The 27,786-nt window shown below is 37.9% G+C and overlaps 2 protein-coding genes across 2 annotated transcripts in view; one reads left to right on the top strand and one right to left on the bottom strand.

Annotated features, from left to right (window-relative positions):
* Window positions 1-27,786, top strand: part of LOC125229449 (protein TANC2) — a 440,488-nt gene that overhangs the window by 90,174 nt on the left and 322,528 nt on the right. The gene's annotated exons all lie outside the window — the stretch shown is intronic.
* Window positions 6,351-7,553, bottom strand: LOC125229451. The gene is made up of 2 exons (XM_048134293.1): window positions 7,278-7,553; window positions 6,351-7,022 (listed from the first exon to the last, which is right to left on the bottom strand). Exons 1-2 carry the CDS (start codon window positions 7,297-7,299, stop codon window positions 6,700-6,702), a joined length of 345 nt encoding a protein of 114 aa, XP_047990250.1. The 5' UTR covers window positions 7,300-7,553; the 3' UTR covers window positions 6,351-6,699.

The following is a 27,786-nucleotide window of genomic DNA, read 5'->3' as shown; positions in this document are numbered from 1 at the left end:
AAATAAATTAGACTTTTGACTGTAGACATAGAAATTATACACATAGATGGAATGTTTTATGCGCGATCTAAATAACCTTATATTTTATTTGTTATGAAAATAACACATGTCGATCGAGTTCATCTGTTAACGCATCGGATATGAGCGCGCGTCCATTTCCTGCTACATGACAATATTCCTGCGCCGGTCGTGTCTCTCGGCTCCATATCGTCGGTCGTGGATATTCGACTACTGTGCAATGCTATCAATACTAACTAGTATCTACATTTTGATGAGCTGTCAGTGAGTTGTCAATATTTTAGTTTTCCTGAAAAACTTTTCGTTTTGCGCCAATTATAAAAATATTATCCCCCTTATTCATAAACGTTTTTAAAGTTATCAAGCCGATAAAGTTCGTTTGTCCCTTTCCGACTTATCGATGTGATAGAAAGGGACAAACGAACTTTATCGGCTTGATAACTTTAGTGAACGTTTATGAATAAGGGGGTATATCTATATCTTGTTTTTTTTTTTCGTTTATTATTGCCTCAATCAAAAATAATAATAATAAACAGAACTGGCGCAAACCTGTGGTACTAAGTACTGCGGACCGCAAGGCGGTATGGGAGAGCAAGCAGCTACACGGGCGGTTCTACAAGGCCCTCACGGAACCCGATGTAGATCTGCTCGCATCGGTGAACTGGTTACGATTCGGGGACCTCTTCGGAGAAACCGAGGGTTTTGCCTGTGCAATTGCGGACGAAGTTATGATGACGAACAACTACCGGAAATATATCCTGAAGGACGGTACGGTCGACATTTGTCGGGCATGCCGCCGTCCCGGAGAGTCACTCAGGCATATTATTTCCGGTTGTTCTCATCTTGCTAACGGCGAGTACTTGCACAGACATAATCTCGTAGCCAGGATTATTCACCAGCAACTTGCTCTTCAATACGGCCTTGTGGACCGCGAAGTACCGTACTACAAGTACTTACCTGCGCCAGTTCTCGAAAATGGTCGTGCCACGCTCTATTGGGATCGATCTATTATCACTGACAGGACTATTGTAGCCAATAAACCTGACATTGTGATAATAGATCGACTGCAACGCCGGGCAGTGCTCGTTGACATCACCATCCCCCATGATGAGAATCTCGTGAAAGCCGAGAAGGACAAGTCCAGTAAGTACCTAGACTTGGCTCACGAGATAACCGCCATGTGGGATGTTGAATCAACGATCATTGTTCCGATAGTCGTTTCAGCGAACGGTCTCATAGCGAAGAGTCTCGACCAACATCTTAAGAGACTCTCGCTAGGTGGCTGGATCAAGGGCCAGATGCAGAAGGCGGTGATCTTGGACACAGCACGGATAGTTCGACGGTTCCTCTCTCTGCAGCCCTAACCACCGGCAGCTTGGGCCCTGCCCCGCTGCTGGCGGCACCCTAGGTTAGGTTTTTTATAATGTGTTTATATGTGTTTTATATTGTTTTGTATGTGTTTTTGTATTTTACTTTTATATTCATATTATAAACAGCCTAGCCTAAGAAAGAAAATAAATAAAGAGAATAATAATAACGAGTCTGATAGACAGTTTCCAGTTAGACAATAACATCCACGATGCCTCCAATATCATAACTATAAAGTTTTTAATACAGACAAGCGGGTGCGAACTACTGCCGGGCTCGAAAAAACCCAGCAGGCAAATAATTTGCAGCTATCATGACATCGCAATGTAAAAAATTTAAAAAACGTATCAATTGGTTGGTGTTATTTTTGGTTCTGGAAATAATTATTTGGGTGCGCTGTTTAAAATCTGCAATTGATAAATGATGTAAACAGTACTGTATTAAAAAGTCATGGTAGCAACACTGAGCATATCATATGTTTGGAAACTCTCCGTAACACTTTTTCATATGAAAAAGTATCAATTTCCAATGTTTATAAGAGAACTTTATTGTTTTAATTACCGTATATCTATAGCATGATCTGGCAATTAACAAAAGAAGAGTACGTACTTCTCTAAAATCACACTAAAGAATATTTAAATCACAATTTCCAATACTGTCACAATATGCGAAACTACTAAAAAAACAAATTAGTCCGTCAGTTAGATTATCAAATAATTTTAGACACGTATTTTCTCTTTTTTCTCGTAAACGAAAAATGACGACGGTACAGTGCGTTGAAGTTTCGCGTGACGTCACACCTAGGTAAAATTTTTACTTAGAAGTGACGTCACAAGCCCCCACTCCGGAACTTTGATGCTCTATATCTTTGTATTTTTTCATTAATTACAAAAAGCGAAAAATATGTGTTCAGTATTTTTGGACGATCTAACTGACGGACTAAACAGAATACCATTTTTTTAAATGTAGTCGTCATCCCTATTCTCTATTCTCAGTCGTTCCCTTATAGCTGAGAATCGTGACCAACAGTGACCTTCTTCCACTTGACGCGGTCTAGGGCCATATGGACTGCCATCTGCATGGAACCACAAGCTTTCTTCACGGTCTCAGCCCACCTTAGCGGTATTCCACCCCTGGAGCGTGGGCCTTCGACATTGCTAAGCATAATTTTCCTTTGTAGGGTATGCTGGTTAGAACGCATGATATGCCCGAAGAACCTGAGTATTCTCTCCTGACAAATAGTTGAGAGCCGCTTGGTGATATTCAGTTCTCGCAGTAGGTATTGACTCTCACACTCACACATCCCTCCCCCTGTGATTTAATAATAGTATGACCCCTAAAACGAATATGGCAAATTAAAACGCATTTAACAACTTTAATGTAAACAAAACAAAACATTAATAAGTACATAGGTACAATTCTGCAACGGTTCATATTTAATTAAGGCACATACACAAAACCCTCACGTACAATAATAATTAGCGCCCATAAAGATGTGTAAAACGTAATATACTCGCTTAATTAACATAAAATACTAATTAGGAGGCACACTTGGTATATTAAGTGTTATTTTAAAGTTTATTACCTGTATAAGATAGGTATGAATGTTATAATGGCTCTAAAATGTTCTGTGAAATTATGATCTACCTGTTGTGCTTTCTGGATCAATATAACCCAAGACATATGTAACTCCGTATAGACGGATAAAGTCTAAGTCTATAATACTCGGGTACGTATCACAATGTCTAAAATTAAAAAACCTAACGTTAAATGACCTACGTTCAAAATACCTAAAATCAAAATACCTAATGATTTTAAATACCTAAGCAAGTTTCACCTACGCACGAATTACCGAAATTTAAAATACCTATTGGACTAAATACCTAATGTTTGAAATACCAAAAACTATGTAACCTAAATTTTATACACCAAAATTTGAAATACCCTATGGTCAAAATACCTAAAATGATTAACCGGTCAAAATACCGAAGTAGTAGGGTAGGTTCCGCGAGCGTAAAAGAGGGTATTTGAAGTATTAATTTTAAGCATAGTATAGTTACGCATAATTTATCTAGGCATATTTTTGTTTGTTCGAATATATGTTGTGCATAAAGGTTTTTCGTCGAGTGGTTTTTATGCATAACATTGTTTAGTCGAAATTTATCACGCAGAATTTTTATCATAGCTAATACTACTATATTGATGTTGTAGTTCTAACCTAACCTAACCGACATTCGTGCATTCTTAACAAAATATTGTATTTCTTGAGGTCGCAGTTCTAACCTAACCTAACCGACTCTCCTGACTGCATTTAGTATGGGTGGTTATTCTGATTTTAAGAAATATTCCAAATACAATGTTGCAAATCAATGTTATTCATAAAAAACAATCGGCGTAAAAAGTATTATGCGAACTCATTTTCGTACAAAGTAATATTAGTAATATTTTATATTATGTCAAATAAGTTTTCTGCCAAATTAACATTCGTCGAAAATCGATTATGCGAAGTCTGTTATGCGAAAATCGTTTCGGACAATTAAAGGTATGCCAAATAGAGGGAACCCGATTGGTTTAAATCCTATATTAGAGTAAGTTTAGGTTAGGTTAGAACTCCGCCCTTACACAACAACGAACGGCTTTTAAAGTAGGTTTAGGTTAGGTTATAACTAGGTGACCACGCGCAAAAATAGTTTACAGATTAGATTTAGGTTAGGTTAGTACTGTGACCACACACAAAACAAACAGTTTACAGAGTAGGTTTAGGTTAGGTTAGAACTGCGATCACACAGAAAAGAACGGCTTACAGAGTAGGTTTAGGTTAGGTTAGAACTGCGACCCTACACATCAACGCACGACCTTTAAAATAGGTTAGAAGAAGGTTACGTTAGTTGTTACTAAACATAAAAACAAAAAATTTACAAATTGTAAAATTTTAGAAAAATTAACAATTGAAATATTTAGGTATACACAATTACACAATTGAAATAATATTACGCGTAATAAATTTTATTTAATGTAAAACCAAATGAAATGAAAAAATACAAACCAAAATACCACGATATAAAGTATACTCGGAATAAGTTATCTACGAAGTAAAAGTCCACGGTTTAATTTGACTTGTACTTTGAAATAATATTCGATTGTCTGTCGACGATTCAAGGATAAACTGGTTATTTAAGCCCCATTTATTAGACATTTTTGATTTTCGGATTTAATCATTAGGTATTTCGATTTTAGGTATTTTGAACGTAGGTCATTTAACGTTCGTGTTTTTAATTTTAGGTATTTTGAACGTAGGTCATTTAACGTTAGTTTTTTTATTTTAGACATTATAATATGCACCTTTTTAAACTTTAGGTATTTTGAATTTCGGTCGAAACACCATTATGTATTTTGATTTTAGGTATTTTGAACGTAGGTCATTTGACGTTAGGTTTTTTAACTTTAGACATTGTGATACGTACCCATAATACTCGATCCTCTTTGCTTTGCAGTAACTGTTATCGTAGCACATCCGTATGTAGACTTCGTAGAACCTACACCAACAACCGTAGCTCTTACCTGCTACGAACAGCCTACGAAGCCTACGTTTCTATAGTCACAATCACAACCTACAATGCCTTATGATAGGTAACGAGGGGAAGTCTTTCCACTTCCAGAATACAAAGTTATAGTCCAGTAATTAATTTGGAGTAAGTAAGTAAGTAAAATAATTATTGCAAACCATGATATTTACATAGATGTTACAAATTGTGGATAGTTACACATGGACCCCGGTGGGGTGTAGCAATTTTTCTTCTCTCTCGAATCTCGAGGCTTCAAATAGGTCGTGAAATCAGAAACCCTAGCCGTGATTACCTTTTTGATTTTTGTCGAGCACCCGATACTCGTATTTCGACGCAGTTGCATACATCATGTTCACGGAAAACTGAAGAAGGCGGGTGGATATCAAAGTTGCGTAGACAGCACGCGAGCTACCCTCCTTAGCGTTACCACTGGTCGCATACATAGTATTCACACTCAATGGTCTGTCCATACAACACTACATTCACAGTGTCACTACGGTCATCACGGTATAAATCCCGGTCAATATAAGTCGTATTAGGATACACTCAATTAAATCCTATTTATAGAATATTTTTAAATCGAATCTTAAATGATTTTTGGATTTTAGGTCTCTTAAAGGCAGGGGGATATCATTCCAGCACTTGGTCGCAAGATATCGAAAACAACCTGTAAAGGCAATCGTCCTATGAGGATGTGATTCTAAGATGTATTAGGATACAATTCGAATATAAGTCGTATTAGGATACACTCAATTAAATCCTATTATAAGCCATTACGCTATTAACTCTCATATAATTGTAGGTAAATCCTTTTAGCAGCTGTACAACAGTTTCGCTAACCCAGTATCTGTTCATCTATCTTGTGCGATGACGCGTGAATGTCGGATGTGGGAGCCGTATTCCCATGAATTTCCGAGCGAGGGGAGTCGAGTTAACCATTGTACGGTTTAATATTCATATACTTATTTGGGTTTAGTAATAATATTTTCCTGTCGTTTTTTATCTCACAGCTTTATATCAGATTCCATCACCATTCAGATGTCAAATAGTCCTTACACCTTAGCGGGTGCTACCTCTGCGTGCGTCACCGGCTATGACACAATCCGCTAGGTGGACCCCTATATTTTATTAAAGTATCAAAAGCCAACTTGTAGTCGCCACGTATTTTTTTTCCTTTTATTCAGAAACAAACAGTCATACACATTTTTCTTATCTACAGTAAATGTAACAGAAAATAGACCTATAGTTTCATAAAGTAATAATAAACAAAACAGGTTCGTGTTTATCTTAGCCTCGTAAGGCCCAATCTATTTTTAGGACATTTATCGTAACGGCCCAGTGTCCTAATTTTAGGTACTTATACTAGCGGCACAGACCTTCCACTTGCTGTAAAATCTGAAACCTGCAAGTTTTTAGGTAAAGTCTTATTGTATACTTTAAAGGTAAGTATTATGAACAATATTAATGTAAAATGAGTCGAAAAAGAAATGTCCTATTTTTAGGTCACTGGGACGGTATTTTATGAATGTGTGTTACTTTTATGTATACATTACATACATAAAAGTAGCAAGTATTTGAAATATTTTGTAGTCTATTCCTGTACATTTCCTTAAACTAAAGAAATAATGAAATAAAAACGAACATTATCGTATAGTCATGTTTATTTAAGTAAACGTAGATAGTACATTGCACTTAACCAATAACTAATCAAAACTTATATATGTATCTAAATATCAACAAAAAATCGTCAAACATCGCGTCCATGCGATGACCTTCCCCGACCCCGACCACGTGAACAGCTTCGAGTCCTTGGACCTCCACGAGAACGGCGTGAAATGTGAGATTCTGCAGATGCAACATTTCTGTTTCCAATCGGACTAGTAACTGTCTGAGTCTCTGGAAATACTACTTCGTTTTCATCTTCAGACGACGAAGATGAGGAGTGAGATGACTGAAGATAACGGCTTGAGGGTTGAAAATCCGCATCAAGTAAATCATCATCAAAATCACTAAGTTCTAAGTCGGACTCGTTTAGATTTAAATATTTTTCTAATTCCGCATCCATCAAACCTGTAACAATACAACACTAGGAATAACCGCCCAAAGTCCTAAATTTATGACATAGCAATAATATACTACTATTGCAGTAACGACCCATCGACATAATTCTAGGACAACAAAGTTTGCTCTAATCTCCTTCTCGAAATAAACCACAGCGAGATAAATTTTAAGTCATTCATATAGTATAAAGCTTAAATAAGTATTTTTAGTTAAATTTAAGTTAAAATAACTCAAGATTATGATGAAAAAAGCGGATTTACTTACCACGTTTACGCGAGGATGCCATCTTCTCAACTTCCGCGTGTCAAAGAACTGACATTTGATTGTCAAATGTCAAACTGCCAGCTCCATCAAGTGGCTGCGTTCAGTTCCGCCATATTTAAGACACAAACGTTTCGTTTCACGCAAATATTAGGGATCGGTACGTGTTAGAAGCGTATGACCTAATTTTAGGACCTTGGGCCGCTAATTGATAGATTTAAATACTAGCTTGGACCGGAAGGGCGACTTTTCTCAGTCCTAAAAATAGGACGTTGGGCCTTACGAGGTTAAAATTATCTTAATTTTACATTGTTTGATGAGATAAATATCTACTTTGATATATGTATAAAAAAACAGTGATTTACCTCTAGAGAAGCTATAAGTTATATGTAGTGCTATTCATTAAACAAAAAGAAAATTATATCTATGTATTAATAATTAATCAAAATTATACTTAACGTATTGGCTTCAGCTCCACGCATGCCTCCTAAAGGACAAAAAAGGGATGACGACTACATAACAAAATGGCATTCTGTTTATCCGTCAGTTAGATCGTAAAATTACTGAACAAATATTTTTCGCTTTTTCTAATTAATGAAAAGATATAGAGCATCAAAGTGGGGGCTTGTAAGTAAAAAGTGCACCTAGGCGTGACGTCACGCGCAACTTCAACGCACTGTACCATCGTCATTTCTCGTTTACGAGAAAAAAGAAAAAATACGTGTTGAAAATTCTTTGATAATAGTATAACTGACGGACTAATTAGTGTTTTTAGTCGTCTCGCCTTATAACCAATGGAAACCATTTGATACGTGTTGGGAAGGATATATTAGTAATACGATATCAGTGTGCGTTGCCGAATGCACAAACGTTCACGATAATATCTCTTTTGTAGCTATTTATCTCTTTCGCTCTCGCATATTGGCGCGACAGAGCCAGACTACATTTCTGCGGCGTTTCGCATCGGAGAAATGCCATTCGGCTAAGTGGCCAGCTTAGCCTATCTGTTGTTAGCCACTGTTGTTCCGTTTTGTGATTACTCGTAACTGACAGGCTGAATATCGGCCGGTGAAGTGGTAATCTATGAGTTCCTTTAGCTCAACTCGGTACTGATGTGAAAAATTAATGAGTTAGCTATAGTTATAGTTAGTCATACCAAGCTTAAATGGAGTTGAGCAATACATTATGACAGGTAGAGTGATGGATGGATAAAAATGTTAACGGATTGGTGGTATTTGGTGGTCGCTTTCGGATGAAAGAAGCGTCTCGCTTCCGTTAGCACGTTGGGTGGGCGACTTTTAAAATATCGAAGGGCACTTCTGTTTGAGACCAGTCTAAGACCGGGACATCTACAGTATAAGACCGGCGAACACAAAGAAAGAAGAAATGTACACTAGAGGATTAAAATCAAGAAAGATCGGATGTCTTCAACAAAATGGAAAAAAATACTTCTACGCTATTCGTGAAAGTGACGTTATTCACATTAAAAAAAAGTAAGTACCTATATGACGTGTTAGAAGCGTATGACCTAATTTTAGGACCTTGGGCCGCTAATTGATAGATTTAAATACTAGCTTGGACCGGAAGGGCGACTTTTCTCAGTCCTAAAAATAGGACGTTGGGCCTTACGAGGTTAAAATTATCTTAATTTTACATTGTTTGATGAGATAAATATCTACTTTGATATATGTATAAAAAAACAGTGATTTACCTCTAGAGAAGCTATAAGTTATATGTAGTGCTATTCATTAAACAAAAAGAAAATTATATCTATGTATTAATAATTAATCAAAATTATACTTAACGTATTGGCTTCAGCTCCACGCATGCCTCCTAAAGGACAAAAAAGGGATGACGACTACATAACAAAATGGCATTCTGTTTATCCGTCAGTTAGATCGTAAAATTACTGAACAAATATTTTTCGCTTTTTCTAATTAATGAAAAGATATAGAGCATCAAAGTGGGGGCTTGTAAGTAAAAAGTGCACCTAGGCGTGACGTCACGCGCAACTTCAACGCACTGTACCATCGTCATTTCTCGTTTACGAGAAAAAGAAAAAATACGTGTTGAAAATTCTTTGATAATAGTATAACTGACGGACTAATTAGTGTTTTTAGTCGTCTCGCCTTATAACCAATGGAAACCATTTGATACGTGTTGGGAAGGATATATTAGTAATACGATATCAGTGTGCGTTGCCGAATGCACAAACGTTCACGATAATATCTCTTTTGTAGCTATTTATCTCTTTCGCTCTCGCATATTGGCGCGACAGAGCCAGACTACATTTCTGCGGCGTTTCGCATCGGAGAAATGCCATTCGGCTAAGTGGCCAGCTTAGCCTATCTGTTGTTAGCCACTGTTGTTCCGTTTTGTGATTACTCGTAACTGACAGGCTGAATATCGGCCGGTGAAGTGGTAATCTATGAGTTCCTTTAGCTCAACTCGGTACTGATGTGAAAAATTAATGAGTTAGCTATAGTTATAGTTAGTCATACCAAGCTTAAATGGAGTTGAGCAATACATTATGACAGGTAGAGTGATGGATGGATAAAAATGTTAACGGATTGGTGGTATTTGGTGGTCGCTTTCGGATGAAAGAAGCGTCTCGCTTCCGTTAGCACGTTGGGTGGGCGACTTTTAAAATATCGAAGGGCACTTCTGTTTGAGACCAGTCTAAGACCGGGACATCTACAGTATAAGACCGGCGAACACAAAGAAAGAAGAAATGTACACTAGAGGATTAAAATCAAGAAAGATCGGATGTCTTCAACAAAATGGAAAAAAATACTTCTACGCTATTCGTGAAAGTGACGTTATTCACATTAAAAAAAGTAAGTACCTATATGATTTCATCATCATACGCACAAAGTATCTTACAAATCGCGATGCTCAATCCACCAGCAAAGCAGCAGCTCACGTCGACGAGAGTTCATCATACAAATCCGTTAACTATTGCGAAGCGATTACTGAGGGAATTTTTGTTTATCCCGTTGTCTATAATTTGCTAAATTATCTTTGAACCTTAGGTTCGAGTATAAAGTAAGAAATTCGGAATAGCATCCATAGCCGTTTCCTGTGACACGGGCCATTCATGGACATTCTGTGTACCGACGTTGTCGCACGTTCGACACTGTATGAATTGGCTGTTTGTGGCAAACATGTACAATACTGACTATAACTAGTAATATGGGAGCTGCTAGGTAGATCTCATATTAAATTAAATAAGTATTTAATCTTAATATCATAATACCACTTTCTCCTAATTTCAAAAAATATCACCCAAAATGCCAATGCAAATGACAAATGGGTCAATCCGCGGCAAGAGTAACATGAGTCACGATTTTATGGCATGTTCCATTTATTCACGATGCAAGTTCAAGTGATTTTCTATCTCTTAATAAGATATTTTTCCGATATATGCACAGATCCTTTCATTTGCAGCTAAAGTTCAAATTAATACTTAATGAAGTCGTGACTCACGTTACTTTTAAGTGGATTCACCCAAATGACAACCCGAACCCTCCTTAGAACTTGTACATTCCTTTTTGCTGTGTACTTAACACAGCAAAAGGGAGTGTACAAGTTTCTAATAGGGTGGCAACGCGCTTGTGACACTGTTTGAGTTGCAGGCGTCCATAGGTTACGGTGACCGTTTTACATCAGGCGGGCCGTATGCTTGTTTGCCACCGACGTAGTATAAAAAATAAAAAAATAAAAAATGACCTAACTTATTGCCGGCCTAGTACCACTTTTCTCGATCTTCGGCATCCTCTTGCATGTCCGCTGTCACGACTTCTAGTCAATACTTAAGCTGCCGCGGCCGCGTAACCTAGGGCCTTAGTGAGATTGAGGCATATATTTTCGACGCAATCTACCAGTCCAGTAAAAAAATATATCTTCAAAAACCCTTATAACAAACAAAAGGGGCATATTTCAAAAATCTCCCAGTCCATCGACCTTAACGTAATAGGGGTTGTCGTAAGAAATTGGGCGCAAATGAACCGTCCTGGAGGCAATGGGGAGGAAACCAGATAACCAAAGTGTAGTGCGGACGTTGACTTTCAAGACTTCAAATTAATATTAAAAAAATATGTTCTCCGTGAAGCCGGCTAGCGTGTAGGTACTTAACGCGCGACCGCGAGCGACTAACGTAGGCCTGCGTTGGTGTCGCAGAAGTCGACTATGGGATATAGGTTTAATTCTATTATGGGTGGTAGGCTAGCTGCTTGCAACCTGTCACTGCATTGGCACGATTTCGTTTTCTTTCGACCCATAAATTGTTAAAAGTAGCAATGAAACTTGAGCAATTTCGTGTGCCCTGCTTATAATTTTTAACAAGATCTCTTTTTGACTTATTTCTGCACGATATATCCCAAGAACATAACAAAATGACTATCAATTAAGTAGACAACAATAATATTATTACAATAAATAATAATTATTATTATTTAATAATTTAATAGGTAATACATATTATTACCTATTCAAGAAATGACGTCACTGATCTATAATGTATATTCAATGTGTCATTTCTCTCCTACGTGCCCGGAATGCTCAATGGCCCGCAATCGGAATGAATTATCTGGTGATTGAAACATGCGGTATAATTGGTTGAAAATTGGGGTATTGCGACCTAATTTGGACTCATTTGTATGTAAATGAAGACCACCGTTTGTCTGGGGAATGGAATTAAAAAACTTGATACAAAACATTTCAATCCTCCGGGATACTACTGTCTCATTCATCTAAATACTAGTAAATGCTAAAAGGCTGGACTCCTTTCAATACTGTACGGATGCCGGCTGCTTGATTTTGCGCGGTTCAAGATTTTGCGCGTGGTGCACGGCGGTGCGCGCTATCACGCGATTCACGCGCGACAACGCCATATACAACACCATTATTTGTTACAATATTCAACCTCGCGGTCATCTGAACTTAGCCTGAAGCGTCACCTAACTGCTTGAAATTGCGGTATACATACTGAGTGACTCCTGGGAGGAAACTGCGTTGCGTTGTTACGTAGAACCAAATGGCGGCAACTGTAACATAAAAAAACGAACATTTAGAACACTGCCAACACATGCACCACACAATATCCGAAACAAAAACCGACTAAGAGTGTGTCGGGCCACGTTCAGTGTAGTTTCCCGTATTTTTTTCAAAAACTGTTCTACCTATCAACTTAAAAATAATTTTCCTATAAAGTCTTTATAAAGTTCAAATTTTGTGATTTTTTTCATACTTTTTAAAGTTATGGTTCAAAAGTGGGGTACACATTTTTTTATAGGATCGGTTATTTACGAAAACATGAACATTATCAAAAAATTATTTTAGTAAAATTTATTTTTAGTCGTTAGGGTTGAAATTAAAAAAAAAACACTCTCCACTTTACGTATTCCACTTTTTATTTTACCAATTAGTCGGCGTAATTGATTATTGGTACCAAATTTCAGCTTTATAGTGCTAACTGTTACTGAGATTGTCCGCGGCCAGACGGACGGACGGACGGACAGATCTCAGATGTCCTACTGATATAAGATTAAGTCAGAATTGGCCTCTAAGTTCGTCTTAGCCAAGTACTTCGTCATTAAATAGTGTCCGACATCCGCTTAGCTGCAACTCAATATTTGGCTTTGCACCAAATTCAAACCGGTGCCTCAAGGGCTTTCCTATGTTAAGCTTACACTATAAAGGCTAGGAGTTTAATTACAGTTTAAATATACATACAATACAATACAATACAATACTCTTTATTGCACACCTTGATAAAATACAACAATACAAAACAAGGAAGAAACACGAACAAAGGTAAACAACAGGCGGTCTTATCGCTAAAGAGCGATTTCTTCCAGACAACCTTAAGGTAGCGGTACATAGTAGTTTAAATATAGATAGGGCTTCAGAAATCATTTTTTTTACATGAGTCAAAAGTCGACTGGGGGCAATTGTAAACTGATACATTTTTACACTTAAAATTAACTATGAAAAAAACTAGTATAACGTTCATCACAGTAACTAGCATAGCAGATTGTTATTGGATGTGGATTTGAATAAAAAACGGATGTTGTGAAAACTTTTGCGTTGGTATTTATTTTGATCGCGTAGCTCAAACTAAAGTAAGAAAACTATTAAAGACAACATTGCTACTGTAGAATTAATAAGAAACATGAATGAAGAATGTCTTCACGGTAAAGTTACCTATACTTTATGGTTTTATTAACGATTAATAAAATAGAAACAGAGCGTTAGAAAGAGACAAAAAGTCCATTGCCACTCTCCATCCCTTCAACTATTTGAAAAAATACGTCTCTGCACCGTTTTTCCGTGAAAGACGGACAAACTCATACTTTCCCATTTATAATATTACTATGGATATATGGTTATTGTATATCGGTTCAGAATCGTTTAAGATAATCGATGTCTTAATACGTATCTCTATTAAGTTAATAGTATTAACCGTTTCTGAGCGGATGACACAAGAGTCGTGTCATCAAGGTTTTTTTTTTACGCATGGTGTCATTTTAAAATCGACAAAAGTTGTTCGCCGCCGCAGCGTGAAATTTTCGAAAATGGAACACGTATCGAATCGGTTACTTTTCTGGCGCTGTGTAGTTATCATGCTTAGTGAGATATAAATTAATTCAAAAACATTCAAATACCCTATTAATGTCAAAACAATAATGTTAGAAATTATTTCCCATTCAGTCTTACTTAACGCAACCATAACTTTCTTTTAACTCCCCGACTATTTATCATAGCGCTAAATCGATTCTTTTTTAAATGCACGTGTTAACGGCTCACCCTAAACTAGGGGTTAATTTAACCGAGGGTTAAATTTAACTTCGGCTTTTAGCGAGCCGCTGATTTGTTTATCTTGTTAAGAAAGCAAAGGTAAAGAGAGTTTGGTTTAATTTGTAAATGTACACGTTGAGGTAAAAGTTGGGGTGTAACAGAATTAAAACTTTTGTTTGATTTTAGTACAGAAAAGAAAACATACAGATAAATGTTTGAGTATTTTGTAAAACCTAAAATTAATCAAATTAAACGGTAAAATAAAAGTATGGAAACGGATTGTAAATTCATTATACGCGATGTAATCCCATAGTTTTTATTTCATGAGTAACTATCTCGGTAACCGAAGACAATATTAAAACCTTATTAAAACGGTAAAATTTAGATAATTAATTTACAATTCATCATTATAAATTCATTTTACGCGATATAATCCGTTTCCATAGTTTTATTTCATGAGTAACCATCGCGGTAACCGAAGACAATATTTAAACGGTAAAATTTAGATTGAATATTTTGCAAAACCTAGAATTAGATAAATAAAACGCTATCATAAATGGGTAGCTATAAAAATCAAAAACGCTATCAATCCGCTGCAAGAGTAATATGAGTCACGATTTTATGGCATAATCAAAACACTATGCAAGTTCAAGTGGTAATCTATCTCTAAATAAGTGTTACTTTTCCGATATATGCATAGATCCTTTCATTTAAATAGAATAGAATAAAATAGAAATATTTTTATTCGTAAGCACTTAACAACGACGTTAACAATATAATATACTTACACAAAAATTAACGACACACAAACAAGTAATCATACATCCACACAAAAGGTTAACAGAGAAAAGTGCCACGAAATGCAGCTGCAAAAAATGAAATGAAATGAGTGCAGCTGTAGTTCAAATAAACAATCAATGAAGTCGTGACTCACGTTACTTTTACGTGGATTCACCCAAATGTAGATTTTAATAGATACCGTACACCAAAGAAAAAGCGATCAAGCCCATTTGATTAGTAGCAAAGCCGGGATCGCTTTTTCACTGGTGTATGGTATCTATTTCAATTTATAATTTATACATAGTAAGTATAGTAACATACCTGCTATAAAAGAATATTTATAAAATAAATTAATTTGATTTCTAGAATGGTTACGTAGCTTCAAAAAAGTACAGGATCGTATTTCTAACACTAAGAAGGTTCAATATTCATACAGTGGACCGCAGCCAAACAGCGCTAGCGCAGCCCTACTCATAGTGTTGTGTTCCTGCCGCTGAGTAAGGCTGCTAGAGCTCAACGTGGGTGCGGTGTGCTGGCGAAGAAAGGACCTACGGAACTAATTTGTTCCGTCTATTGTCCTTTGAGTAGTCGGCATCCCGAGCCTTCTTGGAACATGCACTCCTTTTTGCTGTGTACTTAACACAGCAAAAGGGAGTGTAAGTTTCTAATGGGTTTTCAACGCGCATGTGACACTTCTTGAGTTGCAGGCGTCCATAGGTTACGGTGACCGCTTTCCATCAGACGGAGCGTATGCTTGTTTGCCACCGACGTAGTATAAAAATATACATTTCACGTATTTTTTTCTTTTCTAAAAAAAAAAAAAATATAATAGCAATTTTAATAGTATTATAGCAATAATAAATTAAATGACTAATTATTTTTGCAGAATTTATATCATTAATAAAACAAAAAGTTTCGAGGCGACAGATATTTAATTTGATTTAAGAGCTTTAAACGCCCGTCACCCGTCACTAACGACGTAACGTAAGTAACGAAGATAAATTGGCAACTATGACAAACAAGTTTAAAATGAATAATTTAACCCGTTCGCCCCCGAAACTAAATATTTTCATTTCCAACTAGCTTTTGCCCGCGGGTTTAAAAATGACGAAATTATAATTTATTGCAGTGACAGGTTGCCAGCCACAATGGAACTCATATCCCACGGTCGACTTCTACGACACCCACGGGAAGAAAGTGAGTGGTAAAATTCTTAACAGTCTCAATACTACATAGTTGCCATATATAATTTTAAAGCGGGCTTATTCTAATTTTATAGAACTCTGCCATAATTATTCAAAGTAAGTACTAAATTATTTATATTATAATGTTACGCAAACGTTTTGCAGAAACCTAAACTAATTTGCATTGCGAATTTACACAATAAATAGTGCACACATTAAACTACATGGTCATTAGTTTTACGTCATACCTGTAATATAATTAATTTCAGATTTCAGAGAATTTACAAAGCATTAGAAATACAGGATTAAAATAACCTAACCACAGAAGTTATAAAAATTTTGATCAAACCCCCGACCGCGACATAGTGGACCGATTTTCATGAAACATGGCTAAGAACACTCCCGACTGAATTCAGCTTTCAAACAAAACAAAAACTAAATCTAAATCGGTTCATCCGTTACGCCGTGGCTTGCGTGGGCGACGGTCGCGCGATGGTCGCGCGACGGCGATGCGACGCATACGACATCAAACCTTATCGATATGGTAGTATGAGACGCGACGGCGACGGTCGCGCGACCGTCGCCAACGCAAGAGACAAGGCGTTAGGGAGCTACGATAGACAGACAAACAGACAAAGAGACAGACAGACACGTCAAACTTATAACACCCCGTCGTTTTTGCGTCGGGGGTTAAAAACTCTTAAAGAGAAAATAAAGTCACTAAGTAAGTAAGTTGGTGCAAGTGGACGAACGAAAATGGAGGGTTAACCCGAAGGTTAACCCACCATTTTATATGGAATTTGACAGTTGACAGCCCACTTATCCTGAGTTAAGTGGTCGGCGCAAGTGGGCCTAAGTGTAATTTACATTTAAGTACCTATAATTTGTCTGGAATAAACTGAACATTCAATTTTTTTACAAATTACAAAAAAGCTACTTCGCTCACGTGTTGAAACAAAAGAAAATCGTTTCTTTTTCCTCAACAAATTGTATTTAAATTGGATGCAGCCCAATTGGTACAAATAGGCAGTTAATTACTGAAATACGGCGTATCTTCAAAGGCAGGTTTGGCACGTGGATGCTATAATATATGACCGAAATTGATGGGGATGGGTATTTTCAATCATTTGAATTTGGGTGAATCAACTTTGTCGTCTGTTATTGCCATGGTTACGGTCCCCTAAGTATGTTGCAGTAGCTAAAGCTTATATGTATTTCTTTATTGAAATTTGTATTTTTAACATGAGACTTAAAAGGCTTATTATCAATAAAGGCTTATTATTACATCATTTAAAATTTGTGAATATTCTAAAAGGGTATTCATTTTGAATTCCCACTAGTTCGATTTGAAAATACTTTATTTATAAAATTTTATTTTAAAATACCCAAGTGCTTTGATCTATGATCAAATATCACATTATAACCAAAATATATTCTAGTAAAATATCAGAAATTTTATGAAGCTTAGTTAAATATTTTTAATATTATGTTTTGCTCATATAACCTGGTAACCTTCAAATCAAGAGTGAACAGGCGTCTTCTGGGAGAGCTTTAGTCTGTGGCCAAGTAAGCTCATTTATATATATATATATATATACTAGCTTTTACCCGCGGCTTCGCCCGCGTAATAAAAGTATTCTTATTGAAACGTTTACAAAAAATAAGATTTTCATTTGGATCCGTAGGTTTCTTTGTAGGTACATCTGTCCGCGATTATTTCGATTAAGGTACGGTCAGCCAAGAAAGTGGTTTACCACTTTTCGACTCTTCGAAGAAACCTACGGATCCAAATGAAAATCTTATTTTTTGTAAACGTTTCAATAAGAACACTTTTTTGGCTGACTGTACCTTGTAGAATTGTTACACAGCGACCACAGCGTAGGTAGTAGGTATGAATATGTATGTATTTTACCTATATAAATATTTATACTGTGGAAACTTCATACAACCCACATAGCCAGTATCTCGACGCTATGGTCAGTAGGGTAAAAAGTACTTCCTTGCATTATCGCTTACAATTTTTTCCATTTTTCTTATACTTATTGCAAACGTAAACATATAAAAGGCAAGCAAACAACGATCTTCTTACAGCACATTGAATGTAATAGTTATTACGGATGCAGGATACTCGCCGATGCCTACTTAATCCCTTCCCACTGAGCCACCTGCATTTTACACTGCCTAGAATCTAGATATCGATTGCCGACCGATTATTCCGACCCCAATCCCTATTCTTATCCCCGTCCCTATCTCTATCCTTGTCCCCGTCCCCGTCCCGTCCCTGTTCCCGTCCCTCCCCTATCCCTATGCCCGTCCCCGTCCCCTATTCCTATCCCTATTTCTATCCCTATCCCCATCCCTACCCCTATCCCTTCCCTATCCCTTCCCTATCCCTTCCCTATCCCTTCCCTATCCCTTCCCTATCCCTACCCCTATCCCTACCCCTACCCCTATCCCTATCCCTATCCCTATCCCTATCCCTATCCCTATCCCTATCCCTATCCCTATCCCTATCCCTATCCCTATCCCTATCCCTATCCCTATCCCTATCCCTATCCCTATCCCTATCCCTATCCCTATCCCTATCCCTATCCCTATCCCTATCCCTATCCCTATCCCTATCCCTATCCCTATCCCTATCCCTATCCCTATCCCTATCCCTATCCCTATCCCTATCCCTATCCCTATCCCTATCCCTATCCCTATCCCTATCCCTATCCCTATCCCTATCCTATCCCTATCCCTATCCCTATCCCTATCCTATCCTATCCCTATCCCTATCCCTATCCCTATCCCTATCCCTATCCCTATCCCTATCCCTATCCCTATCCTATCCTATCCCTATCCCTATCCCTATCCCTATCCCTATCCCTATCCCTATCCCTATCCCTATCCCTATCCCTATCCCTATCCCTATCCTATCCCTATCCCTATCCTATCCCTATCCCTATCCCTATCCCTATCCCTATCCCTATCCTATCCCTATCCCTATCCCTATCCCTATCCCTATCCCTATCCCTATCCCTATCCCTATCCCTATCCCTATCCCTATCCCTATCCCTATCCTATCCCTATCCCTATCCCTATCCTATCCCTATCCTATCCCTATCCCTATCCCTATCCCTATCCTATCCCTATCCTATCCTATCCTATCCCTATCCTATCCTATCCTATCCCTATCCCTATCCCTATCCCTATCCTATCCCTATCCTATCCCTATCCCTATCCTATCCTATCCTATCCCTATCCCTATCCCTATCCTATCCCTATCCCTATCCCTATCCTATCCCTATCCCTATCCCTATCCTATCCTATCCCTATCCCTATCCCTATCCTATCCTATCCCTATCCCTATCCCTATCCCTATCCCTATCCCTATCCCTATCCCTATCCCTATCCCTATCCTATCCCTATCCCTATCCTATCCCTATCCCCTATCCCTATCCTATCCTATCCCTATCCCTATCCCTATCCCTATCCCTATCCCTATCCCTATCCTATCCCTATCCCTATCCCTATCCCTATCCCTATCCCTATCCCTAACCCTGACCCTATCCCGTTCCGTCCCTGTCCCTGTCCTTGTCCCTGTCCCTGACCCTGTCCCTGTCCCTGTCCCTGTCCTGTCCCTGTCCCTGTCCCTGTCCCTGTCCCTGTCCCTGTCCCTGTCCCTGTCCCTGTCCCTGTCCCTGTCCCTGTCCCTGTCCCTGTCCCTGTCCCTGTCCCTGTCCCTGTCCCTGTCCCTGTCCCTGTCCCTGTCCCTGTCCCTGTCCCTGTCCCTGTCCCTGTCCCTGTCCCTGTCCCTGTCCCTGTCCCTGTCCCTGTCCCTGTCCCTGTCCCTGTCCCTGTCCCTGTCCCTGTCCCTGTCCCTTTCCCTGTCCTTGCCCCTGTCAAATTATCATGCTAGGAGGTGAACTTTGAAAAATCCTTTCTTAGTGCTCCTCTAAGGAACTTCCGTGTTAATTTGAAATCTCTTGAACCAGAAGTAAAGTTAATTTTAAATTGAAGGAAAAATGGAAAAATTCACACCTCCGGCAGGACTCGAACCTGCCTCCGTGGCGCAGTTGGAAGCGCGATGGCCCCGGCAAGGCCAGAGGTCGCAGGTTCGAGTCCTGCCGGAAATGTGAATTTTTCCATTTTTCCTTCAATTTAAAATTATGTAATATCGCTCGCAGACGTTTCTGCATGATAAAAAACAAATTCAGAAGTAAAGTTAAAAACTAAACCTATACTTATGGCTATTTTGGATATTTTAACCCCATTGCACAACAACAGGGGAGAAAATTTCTTTTCCACCTCATTAGATTTTATAATCGTTGTATTTATCGTGATCAGCGACCCGATAAACCATAAAAACGATACCCATATTGTGTTTTTGACTGTACCCCCTTTGCACCCCTTTAGGGGTCAAATTTTCAAAAAACCTGAAACATGTATTTAGTCATATGTCTTTAGGAATCCTCCTGTGAAGTTTCGAATAAAATAGTCAAACTAATCTAGTTTCCCATACAAACTTTGAACCCCCTATTTCCTAAGAGGAGAATTTTGAAAAATCCTTTCTTAGTGCTCCTCTACGCTATATAAGGAACCTATGTGCCAAATTTGAAATCTCTAGGACCAGCGGTTTCGGCTGTGTGTTGATATGTCAGTTAGTCAGTCAGTCAGTTTCTTCTTTTATATATTTTTTGATATTTAAACCCCATTGCACTATAACAGGGAAGAAGGTATTTCACTTCCGCCTCGTTAGATTTCAAAAACGTTGTATTTATCGTGATCAGCGACCCGACAAACCATAAAAACGATACCCATATTGATTTTTTGACTTTATCACCCCCTTTTCACCCTTTTAGGGGTTAAATTTTCAAAAAACCTGAAACACGTATTCAGTCATATGTCGTAAGGAATCTTCCTGTGAAGTTTCGAATAAAATAGTCAAACTAATCTTGTTTCCCCATACAAACTTTGAACCCCCATTTGACCCCCTTAGGAGGTGAATTTTGGAAAATCCTTTCTTAGTGCTCCTCTACACTATATAAGGAACCTACGTGCCAAATTTGAAATCTCTAGGACCAGCGGTTTCGGCTGTGCGTTGATATGTCAGTCAGTCAGTCAGCTTCTTCTTTTATATATTTATTTAGATAGATATTATAAAATCTGTATTTTCAATTTTACAAAATACGGTAAAACAAACAGAAAATCCTCATTCTACCTGTATTGCGTATCGCTGCTGGAAATCGGGTGAACGCGTAAATTTTCTACGTGCCTACCTATGCTGCCACATTTTCGCGACTTACCGAACCATCTGCTAAAAGTGACCTGTCTAACTTGTATCACCAACCACGTATGCACAGTATAAAAACAGCAATAACTCTTCCAACAAGCGTACAATAAACGGCCATAAAGAACACATCGGTCTTTGGAAAGAGACAAATTAACGTGACATAAGCAAGAAAGAGACAACGCTCTACGAAGACGAAAAACCGATGTGCATTTTATATGGACGTTTACTGTACAGTACGGGTCTGTATGTGTGCGCGCCGTGTACATACGCAACACGTCTAAGGACGAGAAAGATTCATTCTCGTTCATTATCATCTGCATGCGTAGCCAAATGGCATTTCTCCGACGCGAAATGAAAACGAAACGCCGCGAAAGGTAGTTTGGCTCTATCGCGCCAATACGCACGAGCGATAGAGATAGATATCTACGTGCGTTTCGTTTCGTGAGAGTTTGTGCCATTTGGCTACGTACCCTGCTTACATTTGTAGCTTAAGAACACGGCGCGCACACATACATAATACCGCGCGTTGTACATTTGTTAGAAGTGATACTACTGGGGCCCATTTCTCAAAGTTGTAAGTAACAAGTTACATGCAGAAGTCTCTTTTCAACTTGTCATATTAGACAGCGAATACCACTTGTAAATTGCAACTTGTAGCTTCGAGAAATGGGCCACTGGTCTTATACTATGACGTATGTACAGTTCAGGCACGTTCAGGCTCAGAGCACTTGCCTTGCCTGACCTCGGAACACTTGCCTTTGCATATGACATTTATTTTAATGTTTATATCTGTGAGTTCAGGTTATAGTGGTTAAGCTGAAGAAAATAATATTAAAGTGATGCGACGAACATATCCGAATACAACTTTCCGTTTTAATTCTAATCCGACAAATCGTTTATTAGAAGCCGACCCCCGAATATTAAACGGGACAAAAGAACGGGAAAATTTGAATTTCGTTTTCTGGAGATGTTTCTTTGAATTGAAGAAACGGTTGTGCTATTAGATTAGATCTCATTTTGGATGGTTTTTGATATTACCAGAATGCTGTAATAATAACTACCTGCCTATTTTAAAATGATACATTTTGTACGTATAATTATGATTTGTATATTTTTCCATAACGAAGTTTAATTTGGATTATACGTACAATTTGCTATTGTGAAAAACGTAATCAATTTGGCTCGGGTAATTTGTATTAGGTAATTCAGGAACATAACTTACGTTTTGCTGTGTGGTGACGGATTAGGAATTTCACCCACCCCTTTCTTCCCGTGGGTGTCGTAGAAGGCGACTATGGGATATGAGTTAAATTGTGGCGTAGTTCGAGAGGCTGGCAACCTGTCACTGCAATGTCACAGTTTCGTTTTCTTTCAACCCCTTATTTGCCAAGAGTGGCACTGAAACTTTAGTAGTTTCATGTGTTCTGCCTACCCCTATATGTGATACAGGCGTGATTGTATGTATGTATGTATGTAACGTATTAATATATAAATAAATTTCGAAAAAACTTCCGATCGCGTCATAGTGGACCGATTTTCATGAAACATGGCTAAGAACACTCCCGACTAAATAATTCAGCTTTCAAACAAAAACCAATCTAAATCGGTTCATCAGTTCGGAAGCTACGATGCCACACACAAACAGACCTACATATAGACAGACACGTCAAACTTCGGAGGTTAAAAAGAGAACAATATTATTTTTCATTTCTAAATATACATAATATATTAGTATGTATATTACTTAAGAAAAAATATAAAGGAGTTAAAAATAAATCTAAAGTGTATTGGAAAATAAATCCAACTGAAAATTGTTTCTCGTAATCCGCAAAGCTAAAGTACCTTTTAAAATTGTAACATGTTTTAAAGGTTTCTTCGAATTCAGAAATTGCTGCCTTTTACACATTTAAAATAACATTCAGTCAACAGTAGAACTAAATAAACTGTGCTTATGGTATATTTTCAATATAGTCAAATTCAAACTATTTTAGTAATACTAAAAGTAAAGTTAGTACCAGGGTATGTTCGTTTTAAGCACTCAGTTTAAGGCACAGTATAAGGACGACTCAGTAATAATTCTTCTAACAAATATTTTGCGCGCGCGGTTTGTCCTTGACTAGCGCTCTGCGCGAGCGAGGTGCAGAGAGTACATGAGAAACCGGATGATGCCGGTCGCGTCAGTATGCACCGCGCTGCGTGACGCTGCTAAGGTCGCGCGCGGCGCGTGCGTGATAGGGAAATACCGATCGCGGGAGATTAACTGCTCAGTCGTCCTTATACTTTTCTGTTTTTTAAGACAATACAGGAGCGAAAATGCTAAAATGGGAAGGAACGCCCCTTTCAATTTGGGAATTTTAGTTAAATATAGTATCTAATGTATTAACTAGATTTATCGAAAAAAAATTGTCCACTAAGAACAACTCAGTTAAAAGATTTTTTTTTAATCGAGGTTCCGCTCTCGACTGTTTCCTCCTTCAAAACTTGATCAATCAGAACGAAATTTAGTCATTTAGTCATTTAGTCATTTATTTAATATTGCATTGTCATGTACATAATAAGGTGTTAGTTTACATTTGATTCCAGTTCATGACACCCTGTAAGGGCACACAATATATAACTTAATTTAGGTTATACATTACATCAATGATTAATTTAGGAATTTTAACAGTATGTTGTTTTAGAAAATCGCTGTATTAATTAATTGGTCAAGTTATTAATATAGATATTAATTTAATTTAATAAATGTCATTTTATAATAGTATGATTGTAGAAATATAAAAGATTATGAGTTAAAAGTCCTAAACCAATTCGATGTCACATTAAACTAGTGTATTATCTTTAAGGAATGATTCGACTGTGTAATAGCATTTTTCTAATAGTAGGCATTTCAGTTTAGAGTTGAACAATTTATCAGTGGGTTCGAATTTAATAGTATTGGGGAGTTTGTTAAAGATTTGAATACATTTATAGTGTGGTCCTTTTTTATACATAGCTAAGTTGGATTTAGGTATTAACAGCTTATTCCTATATTGACTTCTGGTTTTACAAGTATCTTCTTTTAATGGAAATAATTCTGTATGTTGCCTTACAAATTGTGCAGCCTCCATTATATATATTGAGGCTAGCGTCAACAGTTCCTGCTGTATAAAATGCGGTTGGCAACTGTTAGGGACGCGTATGTTCGCCAGGATTCGAATGCACTTTTTTTGTAGGATAAATATTTCTTCGGCGTTTGTGCTATCTCCCCAGAGAAGTACGCCATATCGGAGAGCAGAATAGATATAAGCAAAATACACGGATAAAGCCGACTCAAGATCAGTGTTCGCTTTTAATATACCAAGGGCGTAGATAAACTTGACTATTCTTGTTTTAAGACTTTCGATGTGAGCCTTCCAGTTTAACCCTGAGTCTATTGTTATTCCCAATAACTTAAAATCATTTACTTCTTCTATAATATTTTTACTTATTTCAAGCTTTAGTTCCAAGGATTTTTTCTGCGTAGGTTTAAATTGGATAATTTTTGTTTTCTGTAGGTTTATATCTAAATTATGCTCGGCAAGCCAATTTTTAACAGTGTTTAAAAGATTCAAGAGTTTCTGATTTGCTTCGGTACTGTCTGTGGCACTAAACAGCAAAGAGACGTCGTCTGCGAACATAACACATTTTGTATTTACATCTATGATTTTTGGCAAATCGTTGATATACACCAAAAATAGGGTACAAGCTAAGATACTACCTTGAGGTAAGGAGCAAGTTGTTTGACGCAGTTCAGAGTTTACGCTGATCATCTCTCGGTTCTGGTGGTCATAATAATCTATTTGGACGTATTGTTTCCGATTTTGTAAGTATGACTGGAACCATTTGTAGGCCATGCCGCGTACTCCTACGCCGTATAGTTTAGTCAATAGGATCTCGTGTGATACTTTGTCGTATGCCTTGGTCATATCTAAGAGAAGGCCTATGCTATATTGTTTTATGTTTAAGTATTCCAGGATATGTGTTATATAATGGTAAACAGCTAGGGTTGTTGAATGGCGTTTTCGAAATCCGTGTTGATTAGGGTCTAAAATATTATATTTTTCGAGAAAGCTATACAAACGATTTGCCATAGATTTTTCAAAGATTTTTGACACGGATGGTAGAAGGGCAATCGGTCGATATTGGTTTGGGCTATGTGCAGTACCGCCTGGTTTTAAAATTGGTTTAATTTTAGATGTTTTTAATAGTTCTGGGAAAGTACCTTCGTCAAAAGACTGATTTATTAATAGAGTTAGTGGGGTCGCTAGTTCAACATCACATTTCTTAATTAAAGCAGCTGGAAGCTCGTCAAAGCCATAGCTTTTTTTATTTTTTAATTGACGTATCAGTTTCCGTATTTCGTCCTCTTTGACTGGAGTAATATAAATGGAATTCGTAGTAGGATAGATAACAGGTCGACCGACTCGTGGTGTTATCTCTCCCGCGGGCGCGCGTGCGCAGGGCGGTGGTGGCGGGGAGCTCGGCGCGGGAGCCGATGATTCGCCTACCGATGCGAAATACTCATTAAACATGTTTGTTATTCGCGCGGGCGATTCTAAAATATTATCTCCTATTTTTAAAGTTATATTTTTACGGATAATTTTTTTATTTCTCCGGGTTATGTTATTAATTAGTGTCCACATTGTTTTTACTTTATTATTTGATCTCTTAATTTGATTAATGTGATTGATTTTCTTCGATTTTTGTATGCATTTCTTGAGGATTTTCTCGTATTTTTTATAGTGGTCGTGTATGATTATGCTATTTGTGGTATTGACGAAGCTTTTTAGCTGTCTTTTATGGCGGCAAGCGAGTTTTATACCTTTTGTTAGCCATGTTTTATTATGAGTGGGAGATACTAATTTAATACGTCTCTTTGGTAAATATGTATTTAAAATATTTTGTAATGTGTCATGAAATGCTTGGAAATTTTGATTTAAGTTGTTTTTTGTTAATAGTATGTCATTCCAATTTATTTCAGCGAGTTTTTGTTTGAATAGTACCATGTTTTTTTCACTAAATATTCTACTGTGTGCGTACCACTGCTTTTGAGTATTGTGTGTATCTTGTCTTTGGAGTGTCATTAAAACGCTTTTGTGGTCCGATATGCCGTTATCTTCTACCTCAACCTTTTTAAGAATCTGAATAACACTAAAATAATCTGTTCGGACCGTTTAGTTTTTTTGGCTAATTGTTACCAATCGTGAGTATCACACCTTTTTTTGCGCCATAATGAAAAAGGCAATTTTCGGAAATGTTTGATTGGCTCTAGCGTCTTTAAAAATAAAAATATCAAAAAAATCAAAACGGACCGACACATACAAATAATAATAATCTGTGTTGAAAAAATCATTGCTGTATCTTCGAAAACCAGGGAGGAAAAGTCGAGAGCGTTTGTATGGAGAACTGACCCCTCCTGTATCGTCTTAAGGCCTGATGCAAGCTTATAGGGCGGGGCGTTCGGCGGCTCATACAAGTGTCCTGAGTCGACGCTGTAGGGTGGACGCCTGCTCGCATGGCCCGATGCGCGCCCCACCGAACGCTCCGCTCCGAGCGTACACTCAGACCTTCCGGCTCAGCCACGACATTGGTCTAAGCGCGACAGCGGTGGGCGGCGGCTATACATTGGAGCGAGACACAGCGATGGGACTTTTCATTCGCACGTATGGCTGCCGCTCACCGCTGCCGCGCTTAGACTAATGTCGTGGCTGGACCGTTACACTTACGCCGTGGCTTGCGTGGGCGACGGTCGCGCGATGGTCGCGCGACGCCGATGCGACGCATACGAAATCAAACCTTATCGATATCGAAGAGACGCGATGGCGACGGTCGCGCGACCGTCGCCCACGCAAGACACGGCGTTAGAGACGGGAAGTGATGTACGTAAAGTAAAACCATTTTAACTACACTAAAATAAAGATTTTCATGTTTGTTCAAAGCACTTATAGACAGAGAAAAGTGATGTAGGTAAACTTTAATATCTACAAATATAAAATTATACGATATAATTTCATCCCAAACTTCTCGTTCTTTACCCAAATAATAAAAACTATTAAGCGAAACTAAAAACGCCGTAAACTGGCAACCCAAATTGGGCCAAGAGGAAATATTTCCAACAATTCGCAGCAAAACGGGTGGAATGTAAGAAGTTCAGGCTCTGTGTGAGCAGGCTTACGGTAATCGTGATAGAAATACGACACACAGGTGTTTGTTGTACGAGTGGTTAACTAACAACTTGAGTAAATAGGTATTTCATAGGTAAGCGTGCTCCACCGTAAACCGCATCATCACTTACCATCAGGTGTGATCGTGGTCAAACGTCTACCTATTCATACTAAAAAAAAAAAAAAAAATGTTTTTTGGAAATGTAAATAATTAAGTAGTATTATATCTTACCGTTTGGTGTACGTTTAACAATGTTCTTTAAGCTAGGAACAAAAAATTATGGGATGCG

Source organism: Leguminivora glycinivorella, chromosome 9 (genome assembly GCF_023078275.1).
Source record: "Leguminivora glycinivorella isolate SPB_JAAS2020 chromosome 9, LegGlyc_1.1, whole genome shotgun sequence".
Classification (NCBI taxonomy): Eukaryota; Metazoa; Arthropoda; class Insecta; order Lepidoptera; family Tortricidae; genus Leguminivora; species Leguminivora glycinivorella.
The sequence above is the reverse complement of the archived record's forward strand: the minus strand, read 5'-3'. Positions and strand labels throughout refer to the sequence as shown.

Bases quoted from the DNA above. Each gene is read 5' to 3' on its own strand.
- LOC125229451 (XM_048134293.1), bottom strand. From the start codon at position 7,299: ATGGCATCCTCGCGTAAACGTG. The intron at 7,023-7,277 runs GTAAGTAAATCC...GTATTGTTACAG, and splicing joins GGCATCCTCGCGTAAACGTG to GTTTGATGGATGCGGAATTA.